Raw genomic sequence first — 13,508 nt, 5'->3', positions numbered from 1 at the left:
CTGGTGATTCCATTTTAATATAAACCTAACCTACAAAACACTTATTGTTTATCGAATTTCGAAAAACAAGTTTGTCAACGTTTTTCAAAAAAGTCAGTGCTGACGCGCGATGTCTTAGATAAAGAGACGTCTTACTTTTATCTGTGCATGTATATGACCTAAAATACGAACCAATCAAATAACATGTAGCATACAGATTAAGGACTTTTTTCTTAAATATTCAATCAGCACAGAAGTAAACTTGTTTTTACTAGTGTTATGTAAGCCGTAAAGAGCGCGAATAAGCACATTTACTATATGCACTCGAAATGCCTTCAATGTTTCTATCAAAGCACGTCTGCTTTCGCTAGGTGTGAACAGTGCCGACTACATACATATGCCAACTAGAACGTCTCCGACAAGGAAGATGAGTAGCGGTGTTGTCAACGGCAGACAGACGACACCTTTCACCATGGTTACCACACTTCTACACCTGATGGTCATCTTGTCCCAGCTTTTACATTGTCTGGGATTTAGTTATGACCAGGCGTCAAATCACGGTATGTTCATTTTTTTTTACTGAATTGATTTGTTGTACTCCTGCTACAAAAATGAATACGCCCTTGTTAAGCTACTTAAAATGAAATGATACTAGAAAAACATAAAAAGGAACATCCTTGATACTCCAGGGGTTACGCTTACAAAAGTTCTCTACACTCCTGGAATAAGTCAGAGCATATTCGAAGGATCATTGTGGATAAGACAAGAAGACTAATTTGATCCTTTGATGTACATCAAAAGAATCTCCCAGTCGCCTTACGGTAAATGACTGGAATTGTAGTCAGGTGCCCCCTTTGTAACCTTCAAAGGACAGGTATTTAGTGTGGGTTTTTTACATGAGACCAATCCAATAACTAGCCGCGTGCCTTCAATTTTGCTATGACATATTTCAGGGATGCCGAGAGCGAAAGTGAGCGTAACTCATAGAGTATCAAGTATGGCAAAGGAAGCACCTGTGTAAAATGTAGTAACTCGATGCATCGTAGCAAATAATAGTAAATATCTACTGATAAGTCAGTTAACAAATGCTAATGTAGCAGGACTAGGCCGGGTAACTGTCGCATTTCAGATAGCTCAATTAGTAGCTAGAGATTTCTCTGGCCATGACACCAGACTTCGACACTTTGAAAAATAGATGTCTGATGTGGGATCAATCTGTTTAAATGTCTGGTGTCATGGCTAGAGGTAACCCGGACTACTCAATTGGTTAAATGTCTGGTGTCATGGCTAGAGGTAACCCGGACTACTCAATTGGTTAAAGAGTCCGTCTAGGGTTCAGAGGTCTCAGGTTTGGAATCAGGTCAGGACAGTGGTGACTGTAATCAACTATTGTCTGTAGTTGTGTGTTTGGTATCAGGTCAGGACAGTGGTGACTGTAATCAACTATTGTCTGAAGTAGCGTGTGTTTGGTATCAGGTCACGACAGTGGTGACTGTAATCAACTATTGTCTGTAGTAGCGTGTGTTTGGAATCAGGTCAGGACAGTGGTGACTGTAATCAACTATTGTCTGTAGTAGCGTGTTTTTGGCAAGAAGATATATGAACTTGGGTTTTAAATAGTGTTGTCTTCGGGGGCTAACATTAAGAAAATGGAGGGAAGTTTGAGGACGTCATGGATGGGTGACTGTTCATAGGTTGACGGTCGGTTAAGAGCTCGAAGGTGCTGGGTTCGATTACCGGTGTGGTCATGTTGCATTCTTGCTTTCATTTTTTAACATAGAAATGACGGCTACAAAGACACGTTCACATACACACGTATTCTCAACTGCACCCGCGTACACAATATAACCTATTTTAATTACTTTTATCGTAGGATGTATATTCTCATGTCTGTTTTGCCAGTAGTTTTGAAATGTATGGTTTGAATACAAACGGGAACACGTTTTGATTTATGTGTAGCAATGCATATGATGAATGACAATTGTTGTCAATTGCAGACAAGGTAATGGCTTCGCACCATGACCACGTTCCCACTTGTGTTGTCAGCCATCTTGTTTATGAACTGTAGACTAAAAACGCCCATTAATCACTATATATCAAGTATATTTAGAGATCGTTTTATTGCATTGTTGAAAATATTAACTTGTTTGTTTACTATTTCTTCCAACCTGAGGTTATTAACATTTAAATGTTTTCTACGTCTACTTGTTCTCTACCTGAACTTTAAATCATACCTGTATAGCTTTTGCGAATATATTTCATTGTAAACAACTCGGATTTCGCGTTTCAAAACGTCTTAGAATCAGTGTATATGTAGGAGCCTGGTGTTGGAACAATCTTTAGTCAAAAATATCTCTTATCGGGGAACTGTAAAACAGCACATAGGAAAGAAATAAAACCTTTCAACGGATTTGAGGTGAAAACGTCATATCAAACGATCTCATTAAAGACTGAATTGATCAAATTCATTGCCTTGCCTTGCCATTTGATACACCTGCTGTTGATGGGATCCTGTCACCACCCATATAATGTGTTTATATGAATATCCTTCATAAATTCATAAATGTCTCATTTTGTACTGTTGTGTATATTGGTAAAATATAGAAGAATTTGTTTATTTTCTGTTTAAGGTCCTAGCAGATGGGGATCATTTAATAAAATGATCACTTCATGCAAAACTGGAAGTCAACAAAGCCCTGTCATGATCACAACCAATACGGCAAAGAGAATACCGATTACAGACCTGTCTTACAACCGAACGCATCCAATAATGGGCGTGTTCAGGAATAACGGTAATAAGTTGCTCTTGCCAAAGAGATTATTTCTACAGGTTTTATTCAATAATGAATAGCGGTTTAAATTCGCAGGTTCAGTATTCGCGTTTTCGTTTCCGGAAATTTTCGCGGGGGATACATTTCGCTGTACACACATGTCTCCTCATATAGGAATATATTTAGTGAACTTTCGTCTACTCGAGTTAATTAAAATGTACTTTAAATTCACGTATTTGTATTCAGTTATGTTCCGATCGGGTAGCAATACCGTTACCTCTCCATAACGTCAGTGGTGTGCTAATTCGCTTGTGTTTAGAATGCTCGGGTTTTACTTAAAACGCGAATATAGCGGAAAAAAAACCTCGCGAAATGTTACCGCCTTGCAGTCACAATTCAGTGTTTCATTTCATACAACTAACACGTGCTGGATTTATTTCCTCAAATTTTTACCGGTATTTCATTCCATTATATCAGTTCTCTACGTCACATATTTATAGTTTCTTTATATAATCTACTATATGTAGCAGCTGATATATCTATATTATTTGCTGAAATTTCATTTGATTCTTTGTTTAATGATATGAAATAAGAGCTCAGCACGGATTTATTTAATTTTCAACTCTTTTTCACCCTTTTGGCTTAGTTATACATGTATTTGTGACTTTTCCCTACACTTTTTGCAACAAGATATGTGTCCTCGGAGACGGTATCCGATCCAGCAATGTCATTACCATAATACGTTTGGGTACGAAGAGTATCCTTTTGTTGTTTCACTGTACCCGGAATCCGCATTTTTTACCCAGACGCTGTCACCATTTCTGAGATCAGATTGGTGCGAGACGGTGCCTTCGTCTACCACTCTTTTTCTGGGCCGCCTCTTTTTCCCCTCGGCAACCAGTCGCAACTCTGAAACTCTACACAGGGTTCTAAATTTGATAGATGAACAGACAATTTCATTTAGAGGTTTTTATTCATCAGCAGTTCATATGAGATCTTGCCAAAATCTTCGTCATTTCTGTGACATCATGTTATGTTACTAACAAAAGAACACATCCGTAGAATTCAGCTGTGAATTATTTGTTCACATGAATTTTCCCGTCGTCTCGATCTCACGTCATATCCTACTATCGTGCGATAGTTGTAATGTAAAGTCTTTTCTATAGCAGCTATCATATAAAATAACATCGCATTTTCATTAGTCTTTTATGACGTCACAATATATGACATATTCACCAAATATGTTACGTTTATGTAATAATTACGTGTATTTATTTATCATATTTTAAACTCCTTATTCGGACCTATATTGCAGGGCACGCTCCTCAATTCATACCAGACACTGGATCTAACAACGAACTCATTCTGAAGAACGTACCAGAGCTTGTACCGAATGATTTTGTCTTTTGTGATCTCCATTTCCATATTGGTGCTAGCAGTAATAATGGCCCAGAGCACATACTATCGAACCACGCGAATATTTCTGGAGAGGTAACTACCGTATACCGTGAGCAGCTCGCCCAGTCAAACTTTCACCAATTGCTGGTTAAATCTGTATTCGCCCTATGTCTCTTTTTTTCCAAAGTGAGTTTTAAAATAGCTAGATATTCGTATTTGTCAAAATATTTCTTTTGTAATTTAATCACTAGGTTCACCTTGTCCACTGGAAGAGAGATGGACACACACCTACTCTATCGGCCGCGCTACGGGATCCCAATGGACTTGCAGTCGTCGCTCTTTTCTTCAATGTGTGTTGCTATTTAGCATTTAGATGTCGTGTTCCTTAATCTTTTAACAATAAATAAACATTAAAGAAAGCAAATCAAATCCTTTTCGCCGTCCACTTCATTAATTTTTGAATCCAAAAGCAAGCCCGCACTATTTCAAAATAGTGCGCAAAACGGTTGTTTTCGACTAGACTAGGTGGTATAGGACTAGTAGTTAGCGCTTGAAAAGGTAGCTCATGCGAATTCTTCAAAAATTGTATTGATTAATGTATATGCTAATTGTGTTAATTGTATATCTATGTACTGTAAAGCGCTTTAGAGTGGCGGATGTTAGCTAGATAGGGCGCTATATCAAATGTATGTCATTATTATTATTAAACTAGGGCTTGAGTTAAAGTTAAAGGGAAGCAACGTTTGACGAAATCTTGATAAATATTACACTCATCACTCGTTGAAAAAGAAAGTTACGTAATTTGACAAAGCTCCTTTTACCTTGTAAAGGTGATAGAAGACTGCCAAGGAGAAACGGATAGAATCATTCAGCAATACGTATCTCGTATCAAGGATGTAGACGAAACCAGTGAGTACCTAAGCTCTAGATAATATTCTAAATCAATCAGTCAAAAAAAAACTTTATTTATTTTACAACAGATGTGAAACAAGTTCTTTGTTATCTTACATTAATCACTCTTGTACGCGCAAGAGTTTCATATGGGAGGAAACCTGGATAAAACCCACGTGATTGGGCAGGTGCCTAGATACATTTTCACGTGCTTTAAAGTGATTAATAAAATGTATATAAATATATATATATATATATGTAGTCTTACAGCGTTTCTAAATTTAAATCCAATGGGACGGCAGCTTGTTTTACGTTAATGTACATAAATAAGCGATTGGATCGATTCTTTGTCGTGAAAGGAAGAATTCAAGAATCTTATTTTATGAAACTTGATAAGTTGTTTGCTTCCTTTGGAGAACACATGATTGAACAATTTACTTTTGTTGATTTACAGAACAAGGTTACATAAACCCCGTCCGCCTCTATCCCAACAGACGTTACTACACCTATCGAGGGTCGTTGACCACGCCACCGTGTAGTGAAATTGTCCGATGGATCTTGTTTGAGACGCCCATCACCATCTGCCGTAAGGTAACACATTATTATGCTTATATTCAACAGATAAATGAGTCTTATTGAAACCGTGATATCAACACCAGCAACAGCGTCAACGGCTGTTTTATTTTGTATAATCGCACCGCCTTATGGTTTTGGGGTCATGGTGGCCGAGTGGTTAATTAAGGCGTCTGACCATCTACTAGCACTAACCCTCAACCACTAGGTTGTTGGATCGATGTCTACCTGGGGCTGTCGCCAGGTAATGTCCTCAGGTCACTGATTTTTCTCCGGGCACTCCAGTTTCCCTCCAGAATTTGGCACGTCTGTAAATGGCCTTAGCTGTTAATATGACGTAGAACACCAACCAAAACAAACCTTATTTTGATTTAAACATATTTTGCAAAAAATACAAAAGGGATTAGACACATGTTATAAAATTTGAAGTTCGCCTTCTCCCTTAAAGCAATATCCATATGGCTGCACAGTAGAAAATATTGATAACTGTAAATTTAGATGATTCAAAGGAAACATGAAGAAGATAAAACGTACCATATACAGATCTTATAGATTATTTTTGTATTGAATGTACCCTTACATGTCTCAGTAACCTGTATATAATATAAACATACGCTGTACCCTTACATGTCTCAGTAACCTGTATATAATATAAACATACGCTGTAACATTACTATAAACAATCTGTAGTTTTTATTTCATATTGAAACTTCTGTCAGTGATGCATATCATATAGTCACTAAAACAATATTAAATTTAATAATTTAAAATTAGCTTCGAAATCAACCTGCCTGTTTCAACACCGTAGAAGCTTCATGACGCAGCAGACCGCATCACACAATGGTCACATCCTTGAAGCTTCTTTGAAACGCAACGCACCGCACCGCACCACAAACCTTATATCAATTATTGTCTCGCTTAACGTTTGATTTTTTGTAATGTTCTAATTCAACAGTTTAAATGGACATTAAATATTTATCAAATAAAACTCAACATACTGTGTGCTCAGAATACAAATAATTACAGCTAGCGCTATGATGTAATTTCGTTTTTATCATATATTTTTAACAAAGCAAAAACAATAGACACATGCAGAAAATGATGGTACGATAGCGGGCGCCACTATCCTTCAAGGATTTCTTGTCTTTTTTATGTGTCTAGCTAAACTAATTTTCTCTTCTTTTTCCAGTCGTTTAAAATCTTGCAGAACATGGAAACGGATGAGGAAGGAAGTGTGGCCCTCAGTGTATTTGGAAATGTCCGTCCTGTTCAACGTAGAGATGTAACCGGTCTGAAGAAGAATTTTTAGTTTAATTTACCATGGAAAAAGGCTCGGGAATATTTGTCCTCTTTATTGTGACGTCATCCGCTTTGCTAAATATATTTGTCAATTATCAGTGGAGCGGGTACCATTCTAGTGGCATCAACCCGGACTGGTGCTACATGTGTCATAAGGTTTTAGCATGTGGTATTTTCCTTGAATAAAAAAGTACTTTTTACCAGTGGACTAAACGAGACATGGTCCTTTCAATGTGTTGCATACATGGTGTATGTGTTCATTCTCTTTGATGGAATATCCGCAACTGACTGTTTCATGTATAAGTACCTTGATATTCCGTCTCTGTATGTTTTTTTTTTACATTTTGTGTTGCACTTCTACAATCCAGAAATAAAATTTAAAAAAAAGAAAACCCTGTTGGAGTCATAACAATATTAAGAGAAAAACTATAGTACTGCAGTTCCTACGAAAATGGTACATTGAACCAATACAAGAGGCCCATTGGCTCTAATAGCTCACCTGGTATTTTATTTTTCAATTTAACCATACAGGTTTATCAAAGGAGTTCAATAAACAAAGCTGCAAGAAGAACTACATATAAATCTGTTTTGATGGGAAAGACACCAAGAAAATGAGTTTCAAGTTTTTTATACAAATTAAACAGATTTGTTTCCCCCCTAAGCATGCTTCAGACCACATTTGGTTTAAATCCCTTCATTTGTACAGAAGGGAAAATATTTTTCTCTATTTCCCCTATTGGGCCCCACTCCTCTGCACCTGGGGGGGGGCACATCTTCCATTTATAAATATTAAATTTCCTTTGGCCGAAGATTCTCTAGAACAAGTCTTCTCTATTTCCCCTAATGGGCCCCACCTATCTGCCCCAAAGAATGGGGCCACACGCCTCAGTTTATACAAAATTGAGGCTCCTTTGGCCAATGAAGCTCCAGACGAAATTTGGTCAAAATCCCTCCATCGGTACAAAAGAAAAAGGATCTTTAATGTTTTCCTCTATTTCGCCTAATGGGCCCTACCCATCTGCCCCAAAAAAGGGGCCCACATACCTCAGTTTATACAAAATTGATTCTTTTGTCCCAAAGCATGCTTCAGACAGCATTTGGTTTAAATCCCTTCACTTGTTTAGTAGGACAATTTTTTTTTATCTATTTCCCCTATTGGGCCCCGCCCCTCTGCCCACAGAGAGGCCACACCCTCCGTTTATACAAACTTGAGGCTCCTTTGTCTAAAGAGGCTCTAGAACAAATTTGGTCAAAACCTTCTATTGGTTGAGAAGAAGAAGATTTTTAAAGATTTACCTGTTTTCCCCCTATTTGGCCCTTCCCTCTGCCCCCAGCGGGATCATATCCTCCGTTTATACAAAACTGAGATCCCTTTGGCCAATGATGCTCCAGGCCAAATTTGGTCAAAATCCTCTAAGCAGTTAAGGACTAGTAGCGTTTTAAAGGGAAAAGTTGACGGACGACGGACGCTGGGCCATACACAGTTAAAATGGAATAGAGATTTATTTATTAAAAGACCCAAGCAAGTAGCATTTTTTATGTTCAGATTTTTCGCCGTTAAGTCCTTTTTACCTCAACAGTGATTATGGGCCAAATAAAAGATCGTTTTATGGTTTCCATAGGTGTAAGACGGAATATGACACTCCATTGTTGAACATACCGTCATTCAACACAACTCATTCAAGTTGGTCGGATTCAGAATGTCATCTTCACAGTTACGACAATGGGACAAACACTACCTCACAGTGAAATGTCCGGCATGGCTGTTTGATCCTGAAGACAAAATTAGCAATATCTGATGTAAGTTAAGAGTTAACACATATGATGAACGTCACACATGAATGCATATTTTAAGTATTTTATCAAGTACAATTTTAATAGCTAACTAGACTGGCTACCATATGCTCAAATTGATAAAAATTATAAAACTTCTGATTGTTATTCTAAAAACATCAATATTCGAAGATTTCAAGATGTTTCCGATTTCAACAAAGACGTGCTATGCTATAATTTTTCACTACTGTAATCAGTTAAACTATAGAGAAATGATTTTATCTCATCGTCTTTTCATAAAAAAAAAACCCATCATGTTTCACGGGTAAATATTGTTTCAAACAAACTCTCTTGATCGTCATAATTAATATATTACAAATTTTCGCTAGAACATTTTTTTCGAATCATACAAAAAATGCGCTTTGATTTCCAATTGCTACTTATCTCTTAAATTTGTTGATACTTAATTATTTTTTTCGTTGTAGTATGATTTAGTTTGTGATAAAGCACTAATGAAATTTCATATTAACATGGCATTTTACTATGGGACGTTACTTGGTTCATTGATAGGTGGCGCATCAGCTGATTCGTAAGTAGTATGAAGGCTACGATTAGCATTCAACGAATTATGCATTCTATGGTGGGTAACTTCATGGTGGTAGTGTGTTACGTCCAGTATATGATTTCCCTTATGGCTGGAAGTTATGATCCTAGCATTGGATGATACGTAACATTAAACGTTGATTTACCTTGGTACACAAACAGTAAGCATCTTTTTTATTAGTGTATGAAATTGCTGACATAAAAGAAATAGTGTCATGCTTCTACTAGCTTTTCTAAGTTCAATCACCTGTGTGTGTCTTAATTTCATCTTTCGATTTACTGTTATTTATCTTTTAACTTTCACCGTTCAAATATATTTCCCTCGATGTATATCTATTACTTTTTTACACTATAATATATTAAACACGTATGAGATATAAAATTACCATTTCTAACATTATTACTATAGAAAATGAATGTATTTTTGTTCTCTTTATACAGATTTGGAAGGAACCCCATAACCTGTATCATACTGTTATTCATAAGCATATTACCTGGTCACCGAACGATTATACATACGCCATTCTCAGAGTTCTGGCTGATGTTTTTACATAATTTGTATATCAAATACTTATGAAGAAAAATAGAATCAGTATTTCAAACATTTTTAAAATACGTCATGGTTAATTACCATAAAAAATGAATGTCTTTTTATTCTCTTTATACAGATTTGGCAGAAAGCCCATAGCCTGTATCATACTAGTATTCATTAGCATACCTCACATATGCATTACCTGGTCACCGAACGATTATATATACGCCATTCTCAGATTTCTGGCTGTAGTTGGTTGAAACTATTAGGTATTTTTATTGAAATTTTCAAAAAAGTATGTTAGGAGATTACTATGGTTACCAAAGCAATACAGATAGATTTTTACAGTGTGATTCAATGTTTGTTTTGAAAACAATTTTCACACCGTATATTCGTGGATAATAGTCAAACGTAAGAAAAAAACGATTCTGGCGGAGTGATTCTACTTACTCTTAAAGTAGTGCTGAAAACAACATCATTTTTAGAGTACACCTAGAGCAACTGATCATTGTTTTCATCAGTTTCCCAATGTGCACTCTTAAAACGGTGTGTTTTCATCAAACGAAATTATTGTGAATGTTGGACGAGTGAGCAACACTTTTAAATGGATAACTGTGATCAGCTTCATCAACTTGACGTTACTAATCACACGCAAATACTTTCATTTGATAAACACCGTTCCAAAATTGTTCATTAAAACTTATAAATCTTTAGTTCTATAAATATTTTTCTGATATTCAAACCATCAAAAAGCATACCAACATAACTTTCTCCTTTTCATTTATCACATTTGTCGTCATCTTGAATTATCTATCGCTACCATTTAGTTATCGATATATACATCCCTTATATTTAAAAGAGAAAATTAATACGAAAGTATCTGAGATAACAAAGAGAGTCGTAAAGACTTTTATTTCGGATTTTGTCCCTGAAATTTTTGCATTCAGTTGTAGAGATGGTTGGACCAACATGGCGATCTTTCATCGTTAATATGCACCAGGTGACCTTTGCTGTCGGTGAAATTATTCTGTGTGGGCTAGCATATCTGATTCGTGACTGGAAAGCTCTACAATTGGTGATATCGTTACCTTCAATTGTGTGTCTATTCCATAGTTGGTAAGTACGTTCTATCGCTTAGACAAGCTAACAGCAGTAGCATATTTATTCCTAACTGTATATTGAATATATAACTATCATAATCGAATAATTGATAAACATAATATAAACTTTCTTTTTGCATGTTAAGTATAATATAAAGTAAAACATAACAATTTGATAAATGTCAGTTACAGAACAAGAAAAGTATGAATGATGATAATTTGTCTATCAAACAGAAACACGTCATATCATAACTAATAAGGGGCCGCAAATAAAGTGTTACCTTAACCTTATTTTCAATATCTAGAATAAAATCGCTATGTTTTTTTGTGGGTGGGTGTAATTAAGGTGACACACATTATTGCTCCAGATGGTAAATAGTTTAAAAACAAATCCCAATAGTACGTCTTAAATATTATACTCTCATGATCACGATTGAAAGAAATCAGAAATGCTATTTTTAATTCTAAATATACGTCAACTTGTTTTTTACCAGATAAATACACTATCTCGTACAAGAAGTGATGTTTGAGGACATTTGTGTGAAGTTTCATGACGACAATCGGATAAGAATGTCGCCAAATTCCATTAAAACTAGCAGTTACCTTTGTTTAATCCAAGATGGTTGAAACGTAAACCTTACAACACCTACAATATGTTTATGACAATCTGATCAAAAATGAAGTTTTCTGGTCAGAAAGGCCGATGATGAGACCAAAATGCACATAATGGCCATATGGTGCAGTTTGTGTTCTAGTAAATAATTTCTGTAGACCGATGATTGATCACTTCGAAGAGGATACGTTTGTACGTACATCGGTATTTTTGTACTTGCAATTCTCTGTATACCTCAACAACTCGTCGCTAGGGTAAAATAAAAGGCAAACAAAAATACCAAAACATTTATCGTTTTTTTCTAATTATCCTTAATTGATAAAGACTTTATTTATCCTTAGTTGATTCACAGTAATGTATACATTATATGTGTATTTGTCTCGGGTTTCAGGATGAAATGCTTGACATCAGTTTAGTGAACCGTTACCTGCATTTGTTTTCGGAATATCCTCATTGTCGGCAGGATTGCTTTGCTTGGCACTCCCTGAAATCTTACATCAAGGCTTACCTCAAACGATCAGTGACCTAAGTATCAAGACACCTAAACAAGTGAACAGAAACACGACCAGACATCCTATATGGACAACTGAACTGTGCTCTTCAAGTACATGTTGGTCCAAATCTGTAATACATTTGTATTTCTTTAAACTAATGTGACCAATCAGAAGTGAACAGATTCATGTGCGAAAATGCCCTATCTTCACAGCGGTCCGCCATGCATACGGCCTGTGGTCAACCATACAGACAGTCATAAGGGTCACCATGCAACACATTGTACCCATTCTATACGTCCTGTGAATCCACCCGTCATGTCGTCAGATTAGTCTAAATAGGCCTTTAAACGCAATTTTGAACATATCGTAAGTCCAGAATTACCCCCACAGTCCTGAATCTGTATATATTATGGAATAGAGTACTAGTCTTACGGTACACGTACGCGTAGTCATGCTATGCAGTGTATGAATTATTTCTGTAAATACTGTGGTACAGCGTTGCATAGTGCATGCAATCATGTTATACAGTTTATGGTTAAATTTTATACATAATATGGTATAGAGATGCACAGTACACGTAATCATGCTATATACAGTATATGGTTAAATCATTAAATTAAGTACATAATATGGTATACTATGCTATGAGTTATGCTGTCTATGTTAATACCTGGTATACCATCGTACTATGTACTTTCCCTCTACACTGAACATCACTATACCACATGCTATAATATATATGCAGTGAAGTGTCTTTTGATCACTAAAATTACGTAAATTATGTATACTACCACGTTTGTACATGTATACCCTTGATCGTTATTCCGTCTTTGCGTATTGCAGAGTTATCTTCTCTTGGGAGCAGGTATTGATTGTTACGTCACTTGTTTGTGAGAGTAACGTCATCAATTTTTGAGAAAACGACGTAATTTTCTCACACAAACCAATGCCGTAACAATCAATACCTGCTCCAAAGAGAAGATAACTCTGCAATATGCAAAGACGGAATACCAGCTGGATTGGTTACATGTACCTTTCAGCTGTATATGTAATACAGTTTTTTTTGTATATAATTTTACTCCGTTACTCCACGGACTTAGATTCTAATCTAATTCCGTGGTTACTCTGTAAATCCCAAATTGACCTTTTCACATGTAGTATACTGTGTGTTTGATAGTGCACGTGCTATGTCTACGTCACGCATGACTGAGGCCGACGGCAGCCGTTTCATCTGTGTTGTTTTTGATAACGGGTAATAGTATATCGAGTCATAGGGCTGCGATCCGACTCTTTTATGCAATTGCTTATTGGATAAGTTTTTCTCGGAAAGCATTTTTTTTTTAACTTTTAGCATATACTCGGAGCTGAACAAAATATTGTTGTTTTTAACTCCTTTTTAATCGGTTTAATGCTAGGTCAACATGCTTTTTACGATAACAATGCTTTTATCTTTCTAGTACTATTGCTCACAATACTAACTCA

At 36.2% G+C, this 13,508-nt stretch overlaps 1 protein-coding gene across 2 annotated transcripts; it reads left to right on the top strand.

The window, feature by feature from the left end:
• Positions 1-335: 335 nt before the first annotated feature.
• Positions 336-7,273, top strand: LOC110446978 (carbonic anhydrase 2-like). Of its 2 annotated transcripts, none has more exons than XM_021492340.1 (7): positions 336-539; positions 2,610-2,771; positions 4,066-4,241; positions 4,400-4,498; positions 4,979-5,057; positions 5,494-5,630; positions 6,802-7,273. In XM_021492340.1, exons 1-7 carry the CDS (start codon positions 377-379, stop codon positions 6,919-6,921), a joined length of 936 nt encoding a protein of 311 aa, XP_021348015.1. In that variant the 5' UTR covers positions 336-376; the 3' UTR covers positions 6,922-7,273. The 2 variants fall into 2 exon arrangements, with proteins under 2 accessions (XP_021348015.1, XP_021348024.1); XM_021492349.1 differs by lacking the exon at positions 336-539 and adding an exon at positions 1,635-1,718.
• Positions 7,274-13,508: the final 6,235 nt, after the last annotated feature.

This window comes from Mizuhopecten yessoensis, unplaced genomic scaffold (assembly GCF_002113885.1).
Source record: "Mizuhopecten yessoensis strain PY_sf001 unplaced genomic scaffold, ASM211388v2 scaffold371, whole genome shotgun sequence".
Taxonomy (NCBI): Eukaryota; Metazoa; Mollusca; class Bivalvia; order Pectinida; family Pectinidae; genus Mizuhopecten; species Mizuhopecten yessoensis.
Note: the sequence above shows the minus strand (reverse complement) of the source record. Positions and strands in the feature narration are given on the sequence as shown.